General features: G+C 43.2%; 1 protein-coding gene across 4 annotated transcripts in view; it reads left to right on the top strand.

Annotated features, from left to right (window-relative positions):
• The window catches only part of EXOC6B (exocyst complex component 6B), a 586,102-nt gene extending 570,429 nt beyond the window's left edge, over window positions 1–15,673 (top strand). For all 4 annotated transcript variants that reach the window (XM_054701727.1, XM_054701728.1, XM_054701726.1 and 1 more), the window contains 2 exons: window positions 4,931–5,043; window positions 15,435–15,673. In XM_054701727.1, coding sequence (XP_054557702.1) covers window positions 4,931–5,043; window positions 15,435–15,561 — 240 coding nt within the window. In that variant the 3' untranslated portion in view covers window positions 15,562–15,673. The remainder of the gene's footprint in view (window positions 1–4,930; window positions 5,044–15,434) is intronic.
• The last annotated feature ends 2,913 nt before the right edge of the window (window positions 15,674–18,586 follow it).

The raw sequence follows: 18,586 nt of genomic DNA, 5'->3' as shown, positions 1-18,586 counted from the left end.
CTCTGTTATATTATAGAACTGAGTTATATTATAGAACTGAGCAAAGTAGTCAATGAGGTGATGTTGCTGAGAGCCAGGGTTCTCACTGTGGAAGAAAGCACGTACACATGGCATGGAGGAAGGCAGAAGGGAACTCCTCGAAAATTATTACAACTAGAGATACTGGGTGTAACTCCTGATTGCTAAAACATGTATGTATACATGCTTGTGCAAGTATACATGTATGTTTATGTGTGTATGTGTGGTTTTTTTCATGTATATATTTCCTAGCTCTGTCTGCTGATAGGGTTTAACTCCTCTCATAGGTTGCCCCTTAGTAGCAGTGGACAGACATTTCAGTAGCAATGAGCACACTTAGTACCCAAATCTTGGTCTGTAGTAACATTCCCACTAAATGAAAGCAGAAATCTTCAGAGAAATAGCTGATTATAGAGCTTCCTCTTCAAAAAACAGTAGATACAAATGGCGCTGTAATCCCTTATTATGCCATAAAGGAAGGAAATGCTCTCCCAAATGTATGGAGCATATCACAAAGACACAAGTTTCAGCTTGAAGGGGTCCCCTCTTACCAAGTCTGGGACAAATTGAGCACCAAAATAACTAGATATAGTAATGAATATAAGCTATTAAAAAATGGGAACCCATGAGTCCATACTAATAATAAATAGATAAATTAATGGAAGGAAAAAGAGAGCTCTTCTTATGGTAGGATATCGGATGATGACTGATAAAAGTGTAGGGAAGGATGGAATTAGCATGTCATCAGTTTGCAACTATCATAGTAAAGACTGAATCACACAAGAATCCTCAATGGATGCTTCATCTGAGAGGAAATTTGAATCAGAAGCAGTAAATTTGCAGGGTCTTAAATTGTCTCCTCAATTGCTTACTAGCTGAAAAAAAAAACATATTATTACACAAAAACATATTATTTACATATTATTAATCAGAGGGAACAGAAAACACCTTGACTGGGTAATCAAATTGCTATTACCAAGACAGTGACTATTTTGTGCCTCTGGATGTGAAGCCCTGAGGAGGATACAGCATCACCGTGTGGTATTCTGGACAGAAATGGGGGGGAAAAGCTGAACAGGGGAGCAACATTTCATAACCATTTCTGGTCAGGCAGCCCATGATTCAAATCAACTTTTGTTCAAATATAGTTCAAAAGTTAAAAAACAAAAGTCATATAGAACATTACTGAGTCTACTTATAGAATTAGAATATGGACAAAATCAATATTAAATGTACTAAGTTGAAACTATACTGTGATTTATGTAGGAAAATATCCCTAATGCTTAGGAAAGGAACATTGATTTTTTTTTATGGGGCTGGGGAAGAGCCATGATATATGCAATTTATTCTCAAGAGACTCAGAAAAGAAACAGCACATGTGTAAATGGAGAGAGAGAACACAAATGGTGGAGTGTGTGAGGTAGAATATTGACAAGGGATGGACCTGGCTAGCAGGTATATTGTGTTCTTCATGCTGTGTTTCTTCTGTGCAACTTTCTGAAAAGCTTGAAATTATTTCCAAATTAAAAAATAAAATGTGAGGGTTAGTGATAATTCAATGTTCTGTGTCTTTGTGAGAGAAATTACCGAGCTCTAACAAGGCCATTGTTTGTGGAGAACCAGCTGGAAGGGCCCGATTCACCTTTGAAAATCTGGAGATCTGAGGCATCCACAGGAGGGTGACGAGTGAGAGGGGGAGTGAAGAGAACAATGGACTATGCAGAGGACTGTGGGAGAGCTATCGTGACCACACCTGAGGGGGGATGTCCTATACTGCCAAGAGAGTAGTGAGGATGTAAAGCAATGGTACTTCAGTTAAAAAGAAAGTCACACCTTAGTCATAATGAGAACCTCTTGGAGGTGTTTTTAGAAGACCACTGACCTATTTCTTTTTAATTAACTTTTTTGGTTGTTTAGAGTTACTAGAGAAGAAAAGTAGTAGCGACATATGCCAGGTGCTGGGCTGTTCACTTATAAAACATGATTTCAAGTGTCTTAAACACAGTTGCCTTATTGCATTTTAATATTTAATAAAAGTTGACCAAATAATGATTTGTATACAATAGTTGCCATTTTATACATTGCCAAAGCAACCTTTCTCCTTTCTTGCCTATTAAAGTCTGGCTAAATGTTAAAAAAAAAAGAAAGAAAGAAAGAAAGAAAGTCACAATCTGGTAAATAAGCCTGCTGGTTCTTCTAAGTCTCTTAATTCTAATGCTCATCGATGGAATCCAATAGAACTGTGCCCCAGGTAGCTGGGGTAGTAAAGAACTCACCAGATTCTACTCTGCATTCACGCTTTCAGAGGAGGCCATGAGACCAAAGTATAGCCACCCTCGAGGACTGTGGAAGCAATATGAAACCAGAGTATAATCACACTCATACTGGATGAGCTTAACTGAGCTGTGTAGCCTCTATGCCTAAAACAGGATCAATTGGGTAGCTTGTCATCCCGGAACCCTTGGATTTATTAGTGGCATTGAGAGACTTTAGCAGGAGGCTAACAATAGAAAACCCTGGAACTAACTCCTGAATGCCCTCCACACTCCATTGGTGATTTACCCAGAGTTCATTGTCTATAAAGGCATGGTGTTCTTTGTAAAACATTGGAAAAATAAATATCATTAATTCTATCACAGAAATTAAGAATGTATTGATAGGGAAGGTAGTTTTATTAAATGCATGTATATACCCACATCTGAAAACTAATTATTGTTTTTTACTCACTTTTCTTTTTTAAGTCTTTGCCCTAGTATGCAAATAGAAAGCTTCCCAAGGTTTTTAAAAATTTTCTGAGAAAACATTATAACTGAAAAAATGGTCTCCTTGTTTATAGTTCTTCCCTGGGATTTAGGGGGAAACAATCGCATTTGTAAAACACAGTGCTGGAGGAACTCAGGGACAGGGGACACTCTGAGTGTCTATCATGTTCCCTGGAAGCATGATAGAGGAACTGTCTTTTGTGGTTTTGGGGCACAATAGGACAGAAATATCAAAGTTAAAGTAGGAAGTCAGGGGGAATTCTCTTCTAAAGGAGAGCTCTGTGAGACCTTGGAGCAGCAAGAGGAAGTGGTAGAAACCCCTTGGCTTGCCAACTAAAATAGGCATGACCTAAAAGAGGTCTGAGAGGGTCCTTTGGGGCCATGCTGGCCCAGACCAACCAATGTGTCTGTCTCTCTCCCCCTCTCCTCTCATCTTTCGCGCCCCTCTTGGCTAAGGTTGTAGGGACTTTTCTGAGTTTTAGCTATGGGACTTTTGCCAGTTCCCATCCTGCCGAGGAAGTTCATAACAGCTATTCGCAGAGAATGGGTGGAAGAGGAGACTTGGCTAAGCAAGGCAAAGCCCACCCTGCCTGTCTGCCCAGCTGCACAGTGAAGAAAGACAGAGGAGCATGGTCTGCCTGGTGCCCGGCTCTGGCATTGGATTTAACTCTAGGCCTTTCTGCTTTTGTTCTGTACAGAAGTCATCTACTATCTCTATCAGCAGTTATCTCTTAGAAAGGGAAAAACAAGGAAATGTCTTGAATTAAAAATCAATTAATGTGTATCTCTTTGCTAGAGAAGATGTTTAGAGGCCCCTCTATGCAGTGTTGTAAGTCTAGGATATACCTTTTCTAGAAGTTTGTAGAGGGGAATTAACAGCTTCCCCTTCAAATGCACTTATTTATTTTTTCTTAGCTGTATTCAATTATAATTTTTTAATATTTGTTTGAGTGCTGCCTGAGGCTAAAATTGGTTAGAAAGGAAAGACTTTGACAAAATTTATCTTATTTCCTCAAGTCAAAATCTCCTGCAGTCTCAAAACAGTCTACCCTCAGAGAGCTCTCATTATCTTCATCTAAATACCATCTAGTTCTGGGCACTCCTGATACCCATGACCCCATTTATGGACTCTGCATTGTCAATCAAGGACTAAGCCTGTGTTACAGTCCTGACCCACCATGGCCTGGTTTCCATCTGCTCAGCCAGTATCCACATGGATGTGATTCATGTTACCTCATGTAAATGCTGCATGGGCTACTCAGGCCTGGGGTCAAAGTCTCTGTTATCTGAGTGGCCTTTATGCATGGAGACAGGTGCATATGGCAGGGGTGACTTGAATAAAGTCAGTGCAGCAAGTCATGAAACTGGTACCTAAACCCTGTCAGTCCTTTTAATCTCAAGTTCATGTCACTATGGCACTGGTCTATACCCACCTTTATTTCATGTCACTATGGCACTGGTCTATACCCACCTTTGTTTATTTGTTCACTGTTGAATTCTAGAATGATGCTTGGCATTGATTGGGAGGCACTTGATAGGTATTTGTTCAATGATGAAATGAGGGCCTCCCTGGTGACGCAGGCGGTTGAACGCAGCGCTGTGAAACTTCTGCAGCCTCTGCAGCGCGGGTTCAATCCCAGCTGGCCATGGAGATACCCACATGATGTGGCAGACCTCTCCTGTCTCACCTGCTGCTCCCCTCAGCAGTGTATTTCAGTCAGTCTGCCTGTTCTGTTGCCCGCTTTGACTCTGGTGAATCCTCTCACCCTCCCGCACATCTGGCCTGTACCCCGGTTCTTGTATAAATAAATAAATCTTCAAAAAAAAATGATGAAATGATGAGTTGTTGTGATGGTCTTGAGTTTTGATTCAGTCAGTGTTAGTTTCTTTCCAAATCAGCCCCTGGAGCTTATTGCTGGCATGTGCTCTCAGCAAGTCATGGTACAAATGGCAGAGACGACTCTGCCTTCTTGTGATCACTTATTTATTGTCTTAGTTGCATCACAGTCTGTAGCCATTTTTTCTTTTATTACATTTTTATTTGTATTATTCAATCTACTGTTGGCCGTGCAGGGTGATAAGGGTTTCTGAGCTCCTGGTTTATTTATCTGTTTGATTAATCCCTGGGATGGGGGTTGGCTATTTTACAGCTTCTGGATCTCTTCATCCAATGGGACTGGTCAACCTACCTTGCCGACTATGGTCAGCCCAACTGCAAGTACCTCCGGGTAAATCCAGTGACAGCTCTGACCCTGCTTGAGAAGTGAGTATCCGATCAACTGGTCTGTTTGGGAAGTGGGAAGGTGGAGGAGGGAGTCAAGCGGATAGTTTTCTCTTTGCCAATACTTTGAAGAGCTAGCAGAGATTCCCTGTTCTTGAAGTAGCTGTAGGTTCAATCAAGTGTCCCCCATCAGATCATCAGATTTGGCTGACCACGCTTCCCCTTTAGCCTCTTGGTTCCTGAGTCCTAACATACTAGACCAGGTTTGGATTTCTATATTATCTTGGAGCTTAATGGGTGCAACATATATTTAACTAGAGATGAAAAGAGAAAAAAGAAATATGCCTTGATTTAGGGCTCAGGGCAGCCTGGTGCACTGAGTGAGGCTGGCCCCAGCCATCTAGGCTATGACTGTGTAGAGAGCATCTCCACACTGAACAGTTGACTTCTCTGTTCCTAGTAGAGAAGCCCCTGGAATTGCTGAAACCTTCATCTTCATCCCCACCTCTCCACCCCCACCAGACTGAGCTTTATTGTGTTGACTCTCCCCAGAAAACTGTTGAAAATGGTGTCTGATTCTTGCTTAGCATTCACTAGCCAGAAAATATTGCTTCCACGGTGCTGTAACATCTCTGAGGTGGAAGAGGCAACATTAATACTGGACTAGCCAGCTCCAGAACATCTCATGGCTAAACAGCATATCATTCGGGTGCTGGGGTCTGCTGTTGCTAACCCACTGGAAAACTGGCAGACGAGAGACCGAAACCCATGTAAAAGGGAACCCTTTTCTTTTTATCAAACTTCAAGTTTTCATCAAACCTCCAACTTCTTAGAAGCTTCTAGTAAGAGGAACCTGTATCTGGATGCTGTATTGAGTCTCCAGTCTTAGGAAGGCAAGGATCAGAGAGTAGATCAAAGTAGAGGCTTAAGTCAAAGGAGAGGCTTAGGTGTACTCTTGACTGCCATACCTCGTGGTATGATAGTGGGAGAGAAGGGAAGGAGTTGGAGAGTGGTCAGAGCAAGATGCAAAAGTATGTGTTTGGAGCCAAGAAACTAAGAGCCCAGAGTGTAGCTTTCTCCAGACCAAGACAGAGACTGATGTTTCCATTTTAACTTTGTTTCCCGTGGTTTTCTCTCTTCCTTCTTAGGATATCTAGAGAGTAAGTAAGTATATAATTCACTTGGGCCTTTGCCATCACTTTGAGGCAAGTCCTTCTGGTTTCCTCATTGACGCTAATGACTACACTAAAATCCCTACCCTGTGAGTTGGCCCCACCCTGACATACTAATCTACTAAACCAGTCTGGTGCCTACTGACTGGCTGCCACCTCTATCCTTGGTCCTTACAGTGACCCTTGGCTTACCAATTCCTCTGGGGCTGGGAGTGGTAGCAGGGATTTTCCCCCATTGGTGCCAGGTCCTTACCCACTCAGGTCTTGTTCTCATTCAGCCTTTTGGCACACTCAATAGTCTTGTTAATGCGGGGCATGAAATTCAGCCCCGATGGAGTAACCCCTAGGTCCTCATGGTTAGGCCCCTGGCTTTAATATCTGAAACCTGTGTCCCCCACAGAAGACTCTTTTGTTAGAGGTAAGGCCTAATCCCAAAGTTCTCAGTCCCCATCTGAAATGGGGAACATTTTGGCCTTTGAGTTGATGTTTAGGTGGTCCTGTTCACTGCATGTCCAAATAGGCCCTGGGATTTCCCCTTCAAATGCGTCTCTCTCTCAATATTCCTTTACTCTGCTATTACTAAGAATCTCTAGATTCAAGAAGTAATTAGCTAATCCATTTCCTGTGGATCAACAATAGTCTAAAATAATCAGCCTTTCTGGAGTTCTAGCCTGTAACAATGCCATATGCTTTTTTTTTTTTTTTTTTTTTTTTTCCCTGCCCTGCCACTAACAAGCTATCCAATTAAGTTAAATAACTTAAATGCTCTGCACCTGTTTTCTTATCTGTAGTGCTCAATGAGCTTCCTCCCAGCTCTAAAATAAAAGCTTTACTCATAGTTTCTTTTGTTTCATGCAAACTGGCCATTTGTTCAGCTATATATTATTTTTTTTTTTTTAATAAATTTTATTGTTATATTCCCCATACAATTGCAGCCTCCCCATTCTGACCCCAATCCCTCCCCTCCCACCCCCGCCCCCCTAAAAGTGTCTCTGGTTCATAGTTTTTTGTTGATTTTGATTTTCACTTTCTTGTAGTTATTCATTTTCCTGGTCCCTTATTTAAGTTTTCTCTAGATTCCTGCTATGAGTGAGACCATCCGGTATTTTTCTTTTTCTTTTTGGCTTATTTCGCTGAGCATGATCCCTTCCAGCGCCATCCATGTTGCTGCAAATTGCATGTGTTTATCTTTTTTGAATGCTGAGTAATATTCCATGGTATATATGTACCACATCTTCTTGATCCAGTCATCTATTTTTGGGCATTTGGGTTGTTTCCAAAGCTTAGCTATTGTAAACAGTGCTGCTATAAACATAGGGGTGCAGGTGCTCTTTGGAATTGATGTTTCTGTGTCCTTTGGGTAAATACCTAGGAGTGGAATTGCTGGATCATATGGAAGCTCTATGTTTAGTAGGTCCAGAAATCTCCATACAGCTTTCCACAGTGGTTGGACCAGTTTGCACTCCCACCAACAGTGCAGAAGAGTTCCTTTTTCTCCACACCCTCGCCAACATTTGTTGTTGCTAGTTTTTTTAATATGTGCCATTCTCACTGGTGTAAGATGGTATCTCATGGTAGTTTTGATTTGCATTTCCCTGATGACAAGTGATGTTGAACATTTTTTCATATGCCTGTTGGCCATTTGCATTTCCTCTTCAGAGAAGTTTCTTTTAAGCTCTTCTGCCCATTTTTTGACTGGATTATTTTCTTTGTTGTTGTTGAGTCTCATCAGCTCTTTGCAGATTTTTGTGATCAGTCCTTTATCATTAGTGTTGGGTGCAAAAATGTTCTCCCAGTTGGTGGGGTTTCTCTTTGTTTTTGTTATTGTCTCTTTTGCTGTGCAAAAGCTCTTTAATTTGATGTAGTCCCAGCTGTTTATCTTTGCCTTCACTATCACTGCTTTGGGTGATGTGTCTGTAAAGATGTCTTTGATGTGCAAATCACGTAGTGTTTCGCCTATATTTCCTTCTATATATTTTATGGTTTCAGGTCTTATCTCTAGTTCTTTAATCCATTTTGAGTTGATTTTTGTGTATGGTGTGAGGTGGTGGTCAAGCTTCATTCTTTTGCATGTAGCGACCCAGTTTTCCCAGCACCATTTATTGAACAAACTTTCTTTGCTCCAATGCATATTCTTTGCTCCTTTGTCAAAGATTAGTTGACCATAAATCTGTGGGTTTATTTCTGGATTTTCTATTCGATTCCATTGGTCTGTATGTCTGTTCTTGTTCCAATACCATGCAGTTTTGATGATTATGGCTTTGTAGTATAGTTTGAAGTCTGGGAGTCTGATGCCTCCATTCCCTTCTTTTTTTTTCAGGAGAGCTTTGGCTATTCGGGGTTTTTGGTGATTCCATATGAATTTCATCAATAATTGTTCTATTTCTTTGAAGAATGACATTGAAATTTTGATTGGAATAGCATTGAATCTGTATATTGCTTTTGGTAGGATGGCCATTTTAATAATGTTTATTCTTCCAATCCATGAGCAGGGGATGTCTCTCCATTTCTTTGTGTCTTCTTCTATTTCTTTTAACAGTGTTTTATAGTTTTCTTTGTATAGGTCCTTTACCTCTTTTGTTAGATTTATTCCCAAATATTTGATTTTTTTTGTTTCAATAACAAAAGGGATGGTCTTTTTGATTTCTTCTTCTTCAGATTTATTGTTTGTGTATAGGAAGGCTACTGACTTTTGCGTGTTGATTTTGTATCCTGCCACTTTACTGAACTGATTGATGAGTTGAATTAGCTTTTCTGTGGAGCTTTTGGGGTTCTCTATGTATAATATCATATCGTCTGCAAATAGTGATAGTTTGACTTCTTCTTTTCCTATTTGGATTCCTTGGATATCTTTCTCTTGTCTTATTGCCCTGGCTAGGACTTCCAGTATTATATTGAAAAGCAATGGTGAGAGTGGACATCCTTGTCTTGTTCCAGATCTTAATGGAATTGCTTTCAGCTTTTCACCATTGAGAATGATACTGGCTGTTGGCTTGTCATAGATGGCCTTTATGATGTTGAGGTATGTTCCTTGTATCCCCAGAATTTCAAGGGCTTTTATCATGAATGGGTGTTGCACTTTGTCGAAAGCTTTCTCAGCATCTATTGATATTATCATATGGTTTTTATATTTCTTTTTGTTGATGTGTTGGATAACGTTGATTGATTTTCGGATGTTAAACCATCCTTGTGCCCCTGGAATGAATCCAACTTGGTCGTGGTGAATTATCTTATGGATACATTGTTGGATTCTGATAGCTAAAATTTTATTGAGGATTTTTGCATCAGTGTTCATTAGGGAGATTGGCCTATAGTTTTCCTTTTTTTGTTGTCCTTGTTCGGTTTTGGTATTAGTGTAATGTTGGCTTCATAAAACGTGTTTGGTATTGTCCCTTCCTTCTCAATTTTTTGGAAGAGTTTGTGAAGGATAGGCACTAATTCATCTCTGAATGTTTGGTAGAATTCATTTGTAAATCCATCAGGTCCTGGGCTTTTGTTTTTGGGGAGGTTTTTTATTACCATTTCAATTTCGCTAATTGTAATTGGTCTGTTTAGGTGTTCTATTTCTTCTTTATCTAGCTTTGGGTGATTGTAGAGTTGTAGGAATTTGTCCATCTCCTCTAGATTGTTAAACTTGTTTCCATATAACTGTTCATAGTAGTTACTGATTATTCTTTTGATTTCTGCTGTGTCCGTTGTGATTTCTCCTCTTTCATTGATGATCCTGTTTATTTGTGCTTTCTCCCTTTTTTCCTTTGTGAGCCTGGCTAGGGGTTTGTCTATTTTATTGATTTTTTCAAAAAACCAGCTCTTGGTTTCATTGATCTTTTGGATTGTTTTTTTAGTTTCAATTTCATTTATTTCTGCTTTGGTTTTTATTATTTCTTTTCTTCTACTGGTTTTGGGGTTTTTTTGTTGTTCTTTTTCTAGATCTTTGAGCTTCGAGATGAGGTTGTTTCTTTGCGTTCTTTCTTGTTTCTTGATGTGAGCTTCTATTGCTATATATTTTCCTCTTATTACTGCTTTTGCTGCATCCCATACATTTAGGATATTAGTGTCCTCCTTGTCGTTCAATTCAAAAAATTTTTTAATTTCTTCTTTGATCTCCTCATTAGTCCAATGGTCTTCCAGTAGTGTGGTTTTTAATCTCCATGAGGTAGGAAAGTTCCTTGCCTTCTTTTTATGGTTTATTTCTAGTTTGATGCCTTCATGGTCAGAAAAGATGGTTGATATGATTTCAATCTTGGTGTATCTGTTGATGTTTGTCTTGTGCCCCAGTATGTGATCGATCCTGGAGAATGATCCGTGTGCGCTTGAGAAAAATGTGTACTCCGTTTTTTTGGGGTTTAGTGTTCTATAGATGTCTGTTAAGCCTAATTGCTCTAGGTCCTTATTTAGAGCTTTGGTTTCTTTACTTATTTTTTGTCTTGTTGATCTATCCATTGTTGATAGTGGTGTGTTGAAGTCTCCCACTACGTATGTGTTTTCTCTGATGTCTGTTTTCAGAGAGGACAACAGTTGTCTGATATATTTTGGTGCTCCTTCGTTTGGTGAGTATATGTTAATGAGTGTTATTTCTTCTTGAAGTAATGTCCCCTTGATCATAATGTAGTGACCATTGGGGTCTCTTTTTATCTTTTTGAGTTTGAAATCTGTTTTATCTGATATAAGTATAGCTGTTCCTGCTTTCTTTTTTGGTCCATTTGCTTGTAGGATTGTTTTCCATCCTTTAACTTTGAGCCTATTTTTATCTTTTGTAGCTAAATGTGTTTCCTGGAGACAGCAAAAGGTTGGGTTTTGTTTCTTAATCCAGGCTGCCACTCTGTGTCTTTTTATTGAAGAGTTTAGTCCATTTACATTTAGAGTTAATATTGATATGTTAACATCTGTATTTGCCATTGTGTTTGTCTTTCCTTTGATTTTATTTATTTATTCTTTTTTTTTTTGGCCTTCTTTCATTGTTATTCGTCCCTCTGAGGTTCTGGCTTTAGGACTCCTTGTAGTATTTTTTGGAGTGGGGGTTTAGTTGCAATGAAATTCCGGAGTTTCTATTTGTCTGGGAAGGTCCATATTCTTTCTTCAAAGAGGAAGGAGAGCTTTGCGGGATAGAGTATTCTTGGTTGGCATCTGTTTTCTTGGAGTCTGTTGACTATGTCCCTCCACTCTCTCCTTGCCCGTAGTGTTTCTTCGGAGAAGTCTGATGTCAGCCTGATTGGTTTTCCTTTGAATGTTATCTGTTTCTTCCCTCTTGCCAGCTTCATTATTTTTTCCTTGTCCTGGATTCTTGGGAGCTTTACTATTATGTGTCTTGCTGTATTTTTCCTTTCGTCGTGGAAGTTTGGTGTTCTTCTTGCTTCTTGTATATCAATTTTCAGTTCCTTCTTCACATTTGGGAAGTTCTCTTCAATTATCTCTTTGAATATTTTCTCTGTTCCTACATCTCTCTCCTCTCCTTCTGGTATTCCTATAACTCTTATATTTCCTTTCCTCATGGAGTCAGATAGTTCCCGAAGTCTTTCTTCGTTCTTTTTCCTTCGTACTTCTCTTTCCTGTTCTGTTTTGGTTCTTTTTATTTCTGTGTCTTCAAGATTACTTATTCGTTCTTCCATTTCATCTATTCTGCTTTCATTGCTTTTCCCAGAATTCTTTAGTTCTTCCATTAATTCTTTGATCTCCTGCATTTCTTTTACTTCCCTCTTTAGGGACTCAATTTCTTTCTTCTGACCATTGTTTTCCCTCTCTAGGGACTCAATTGCATTCTTCTGATCGTTGATTATTTTTCCCTTATCATTGTTTTCCTTTATGACTTCTGTCAGTTTTTTAATCACGGCAATTTTAAATTCTCTTTCTGGAAGGCTCAGAAATTCTTCCAAGTTATTGTCTTTGCAATCTGGGGCTGGCTTTCTTTTTGTGGTGTGCTTTTTCTCTGGAGAGTTGCTAGGTTGCGTGTGGTTCTTCTCCTCCCTACTGTCTGTTTTCTAATTTGCCGTATGCGTTGGGACACTGTGTTGTTGGGACTGGCCGGCATCTTGGGTGGGCTTCTCTGTTCCCCTCTGGTTCTTCCAGGAGTCATCTGTCAGTTTCAAGCAGCCTTTAATGGAGAAAGGTCCCTGTTCTAAAATGCCGATGTGGGGACACACTCCCCTGTGCGTCTGGTCTGCCCCGGCGGTGGGTTCCTGCTCCCCTCTGGGCTTGGACTGCAGGCCAGAGGGGGTCTGGCGTGGGCGAACTTCCCCCGCTCACCTCTGGCTCCTGAGGAAGCCTTCTGCAGGTAGTCTTTACTGAAGAAATGTCCCTGTTCTAAAATGGTGATGTGGGACACACTCCCTGCGCGTCTGGTCTCAGGCACACTCTTCTGCGCGCCTGGTCTGCCCCGGCTGTGGGTGCTCGCTCTCCCTGTGGGCTCAGACTACTTGTTCGGAAGGAGCCAGGTGTGGGCTAACTCCCCAGCTGGCCACTAGCTCCTTCAGTAGCCTGTGCTGGGGTCAAGTCGCTAGGTGGCGCCAGAGATCTCTCCTAGAGCCCTTGGGGAGCTGATTTTCCACCCCGTGGGACAGGGAGCAGAGCGGGGATGGTAGGGTACACCTCAACGGCTTTGGGGTGCTGTGTCTGCCTTGTGCCCCACCGTCGTGGGGAACCCACGCCCCTAATTTCGTGCCCCGGGTCTCAGTTCCAAAGCCCTCAGTTCCAGGACGCGGGCTGTGGCCCAGATCAGTGGCGCGGGAATGGCGCCTTTTGAATCCCGCTCCCCTGCCTGGGCGCCTTGTTCCTGCTCACTCAGGGAGGGCCTCCGCCGTCTCCCCGCAAGCCTAGGTCGCAGGCGCGGGGACCTGGGCAGCTGCGATCCGGTCTGGATCCGCGCCACTTTCCGCGCAAGCTTACCGGGCGGCCGGGGCTGTGTGCTGGTGCTGGTCTCCTCCTGGGGGGCGGGGCTCTCTTTAATGGCGCCTGGAGCTCACCTCCGCGGCGGATCCTGCAGGGTTCGCCTCAGCTCCCGTTCACGGGGTGTGGTGGCTGCAATAGTTCCTTTCCGCTCACAGTCCCGCTTGCTGTGTCCGTTTTTCTTGTTGGCCGTTTTGGTTTGTTGTTTCCTCCTCTCTGCCGGTCGGAGAGTGCCGCCTCTGTGGGCGGGGGAGGGGAGCAGGGTTCTGCGCTTCCCTCCCTTCTCGTCCTCTTTTATGGCAACTTTCTTCTTCGGGCAGTTTGCTGGAGTCGTCCGTTTATCTTCCGTGTCCCAGTTCTCACTGGGACCTGCCGCTTTTCCTCCCTATTAACTTTTTTTTAATGGGAGATCTTACTCGCAGCGTCTCCTTGCCGCCATGTTGCTCCGCCCCCCAACAATGCCATATGCTTAACCCTAGCAATCAGCAGAGTTTAAAAGCCTCCTTCCAAACACAGCCCACTAAAATCCTTACTTCCCAGCCTCATAGGAAGCAGTCCCTTTTCTTGACCCATTCCTGCTTCCTCCACAGCCAGCTTTAGCATCAGAGCTTTACACACTCTCCTTTCAACCTGGTGTTTCTTAGCAGGATGAGACGTGGAGCATTCCAATGCTGGGGGCATTGATGAAAGAGAATAGGTCCCGGTGTCATAGAGAGGTGGCCACTGCCAAAGTAGAAAAGTATCCAGGGCTTACAGAATCAGGTAGGAGGTGAGAAGGACTCTCCTTTGGTATTAAAGCATTACAAAGTACAAACCAGCTTGTCACCATCAGCCCTCAGGGCATCCGAGTTTATCTTTTGAGTACTCCCAACTCCAAGACTTAATGACCAAGAAATCCTTGCCTGTGGGGATCAGAGACTACCCTCTGTACCTTTCTCCTTCATTACAGCAGCTTCCTTGTGGTAGCTGAAAGCTGGCTCTGGTCTGCTTCCAAAAATCATGAAATTAATGGTCACGTAGGACATTACACTAAATGTCCTACAAATGTGGGAAGTGTTTTCTTTATTTTTTGTTTTGTTTTGCGGTGTTTTTATTTAGATTTATAGTATGTCCAGCAACGGAAAAGGAGTCTTTGGGAGGAATAAATAGTCCAAATCTAGGTCCTATTCTACAAACATAACTATGCAATTCGTGTGTCAGAAACCAAATACGGTAAACACCATAGTTTCAAGGCCCCTTGTGCTTTCTTTTCAACCAACCTCTGTTATCTTTTCTACTTCCCCCCCTGCAAGCATGGGCCTCCACATGTGGGTGGTAGTACCTTATATTCAGTGCTCTGAGTTTGTCTGATGAGTAATTCCAGCCCGAAGGTCACTGAGCTTAGATCAGAGAAGTTTCGGTTCATTTGTGGCTGTCGCTATTGGCTGTGGTGCTGCCCCAAATCTCCTCACCACAGGGATGTAAATGCTCTTGTGGGCCATCTGGCCTTTTGACCCACTGGCTTCTAATCTGCTTCTCTGCAAAGACCACACCACAGGAAAAAAAAAAAAAAAAAAGTAGTACACTTGGGAACAATTTACTCCCGTGTCAGGTTCCTTCTGCCTCCCCACTTCTAACCGGTCTCCATGCAGGGCAGGCAGCTGTGGAGTCAGAGAACTGACCCAGCTCTCTGGGGGTGAGGCCACTTACTCCTACCCCAGACAGAATTTATCTAACAGAAAATGTCTTAATTCTCTAACACTAGAACTAGCTGTGGGCTGGAGGCCCAGTGTGCGGAGGGCAGGGCCATGGCTCACAGTCACTAACAGATGTCAGCGGCTGGGGCCCTCTGCAGGGATGGCGGATTTTTTTGGATTTGATCACAATGACTTAGTCAGACCTGGGGGTTTCTGTGGCAACCCTGGCCTGCCCTTGATTTCTTTATCTGCGCTTCCTAGTTAGGTCTCCCTAGCTGATTGAACCACTCGCCAGTGCTGCTCATGATTTGTGCTCTGGGAATATGCCATCTCTGGAGTTCAGCGTGATCCAAATAATGAGTATATGGACAGTCATTTTTGTGGGGGCTTCTCTGTAGCATATCCCAGATACCTCTAACAGGTGCACCAAAGGGAATGAGTTAAGTGGGGTGGGGCGATGAAGGGGTTGGCCCCCCATAGCCAGGTCTTGAGTGTTTGCCCATGTGATAGAAATTGAGAGGGCTGTGGTTGCCAGCAGGATAGCTTCTTGAATAATAGGTAAGTATGGGCCTCATGGTGGAAATATTCTAACTCTCAGTTCTCGGTTGTGGTTAAGATATACTCTGCAATCCTACCTCCTGCAGGTTCTCCTTCCACCATTGCCTCCTCAAACACTGTGCTTTCTTTTTCCTTCCCTGTTTAGGATGAAGGACACTAGCCGCAAAAACAATATGTTTGCACAGTTTCGGAAAAATGAGCGAGACAAGCAGAAATTGATTGACACGGTGGCCAAGCAGCTCCGGGGACTCATCAGCAGCCACCATTCATGAAAGCCGGCCTCAGGCCACAGAAGCTGCTCACTGCAGCCCCGTAGTCTGGACCCAGGCTGGCTGGCCCTACATTTGTGCATTCTTCTTCAAAGAGAGCAAATGTATTTTTTTAATAACCTATGTACAGTATTCACATAACCTTTCCCTATAGTCAAAGAGGCACAAGAATAAGCAAGTATATGAGATGTTGCTAGACTGGGACTCAGGGGAAGTTACTCTATGTTATCTGTATATCCTAGAGATGGTGAGAAGTCTCACCAATGGGCCCAGCAGGATGGGCCACATTTCATCCATGGCTCTAGAGCTTACTTAGGTCAGAACTACCAAACAAAATGGGTACTTGGCACTGGGAGGAAAGGTGAGTACACATAAAGAAAGTTAATAAAGTACATCCTGTTTACTCCTGGGTGCCCCATCCACCACATAGGTAAGGCTGAGTCTTCTTGATGCATGGAAAGGACCTGTAAAACTTTACTGTTTAGTCTAGAAAAGACCACCACCTAGTTCTAGAGCCTCATCTCAGCCCACTGGCTCATTGGCTTGTAGCAAGATGACAGCTTCACTCCAGTCCCCCAAGGAGGGCAGTTTCTTTAGCCTAGATCTGACCCAGTGCTCCTCCTGCTGATCTTTCGGGGTCAGAATAGAGCTGAGCATGCAGCGGTGACCGTGACTGACAGCTGATTGCCCCAACACCAGGAGGAGTCTTACTGGATCTTCAAAGCCAGTGTGAATGGAATCAGAGTCTCCATCCCTTCCCCATTCATCTCATTTCCTCCTTTCATGCTCAGGACACTTGGCTCCGAGCTTGGGTCAACAGCAATTTCCAAGGGTCTTTGCAAATAGTCTCAGACTTGGTTTCCTCCAGCAGTGTCACTGGGGTAGATCTGATTCCAGAAACCAGAAAATGGCTGTTACTTCACCCTTAGGTAAAACCTGATGGTTACATGGAATTGATTGTTCCTTTGTATTTTAAATCACCTGGGCTCCATCTCTAAAGGAAATGTCACCAGCTCTGCAGTTGGTGGAGGTAGCCACAGGTGGATGTCTCTGGAGATGGAGCCACTGACACCATAAAGTAGACAAGGCCAACTTTGGCTAGTGGGTTTGTTGCCTCTGGCCCAACCATCCCTCACTAAATCATATCATGGATATGAAGCTCTTCTCACTCAAGCCCAAGGCATCCATCCTCTTTTGAGATCTCCCATAGCCATCTTTTGACTTCATCTGAGAATGATTGTATATAATCTGATCCCCAAGCTCCATAGTTTACACAGAGAACCTGAACCAGCCAGCTTGGGAGCTGTGTCCACTGTCCCAGATGGGCTCCTGAGATTTAATGCAAGTGCTTTGCTGTGAGGTCAGTCACAGGAACCTGCACTTTAAGACACTTCAGGAAGATGCTACGTTGGCTACTGGCAATAGTATAATTGTGCATCACCAAACAATGACAAATAAGCCACACAGGCATTTCCAGCTTGGATTAGTGGGAGGAGAGACACATCAAACAGAATTCTTCATGACCTTTGTCAGCTACTGAGTTGCTTCTGGGGAGGGCAGTGCTTCCTTTTTCATTCCCCACTCCCTATACCCTCCCCGCCATATCCTATCTCAACTTGAAAACCATGGGAAAGAGAATATGCACACAGACATGCAGTTTCCTCAGGGCTGAAAAGGCCAGGCCGTGTGTTGCCTTGCAGAAGCCTTCTGGGGACATCCTGAGGGCTAGGTGGTTGGCACAGGCTTAGGATGAGGATCAGGGATGAGTGCTGCCTCCACAACTTCAGAGGCCAAGGAAGGCAGGGACCTGTGGGAATGAGACACAAGATGCCATCTCTCCCAAAGCCTGACTTTATTTAAAAAGATCAAGAAATGATTACACTAATCTGGAGTCCTACTGCTTAAGAAGGACCCCGAACACACTTCCTCACTAGTCCCCAATTTGCAGCAAGATCTCTTCAGCTTGGAATACTGAGACCTCGCAGTGGGGATGGAGAGAACCTTAAGCACATCACAACCTTTTGTCTCTTAAAACTTATCATCACTGTGATCTGGTTGCAAACCAGTACCCTGAAAGGACTGTGCTATGGAGGAGAACACGAACAAGGTGGAAGGACAGGAGGTGCACGAGACCTTGCACCTTCTAAGGACAGAAGCTTATTCGAGCTCAAGGCACATGAGGACGGGCCTTCTGCTAGACCTCTTCTTCCCTCTCCATCTGCCTTCAGTCTTCCCTGACAAAACCATCGTGCTGCTACTGGGTTTCTGTAGAGACGCACTCTTGGTGAGCAAGGGATGGTCAAAACAGGGACCAGCGGTGTCCAGCTTCTTTGACTGGTGAAGTGGGATATTTTAGTTTTGTCTCTAGGCCAAATTGCTAGGCCAACTCTTGAGAGGACTTGTAGAAAGCCCCTCAGATTCTTAAGATCCGGCCTCAAGGACCAGACATCCAGAAGTGCCCAAAGGGCTAAATAAAAGTGCAAAAACATGGGTGGCTGGAAGCATATTGGCCTTCTAGTTGGAGTAAACCTCGGCCAAGTTCTTTGAGACCCTAGTCGGTTTCAGTAGTAATATAAGTAACTTGCATAGTTTTAACCTTCATAGGAAAATCACTGTGTGGACTTTCAATGAAGTTGTTGGGGGTGAGAAGAACAGAACCTCAAACCTAGAACCAGCAGAGTGTCCCTGTTGGCAAAGGGAATGTCCAGCTTCCAGGGAGTGTGCCCCAGTATTTTTATCACATACCAGGCCTCAGTCTCCCACAACTCAAAATCCACTTAGCTTCACTGCTCATTTGTCAAGTGTTTGCCCAGCAAGTCCCAGACCCAGGACCCAGACCCAGGTCATTATCCCCCAAGCTAATGACCTTCATAGGGCCCCTGAGCACACTCCCTGGGACTTGCAGAAATCCCCTACCTGAGCTTCCTTTCTTCCAGGATCCTGCTCCTGATTGCTTCAACTGACTTTTTTTTTTTTTTGCCTGCATTAGCAATTACTTTCCACTAATGTATTGGAAATGGCCTTTTTA

Source organism: Talpa occidentalis, unplaced genomic scaffold, assembly GCF_014898055.3.
Source record: "Talpa occidentalis isolate TD23 unplaced genomic scaffold, MPIMG_talOcc4v2.1 talOcc4.5, whole genome shotgun sequence".
In the NCBI taxonomy this organism is placed as follows: Eukaryota; Metazoa; Chordata; class Mammalia; order Eulipotyphla; family Talpidae; genus Talpa; species Talpa occidentalis.
Note: the sequence above shows the minus strand (reverse complement) of the source record. Positions and strands in the feature narration are given on the sequence as shown.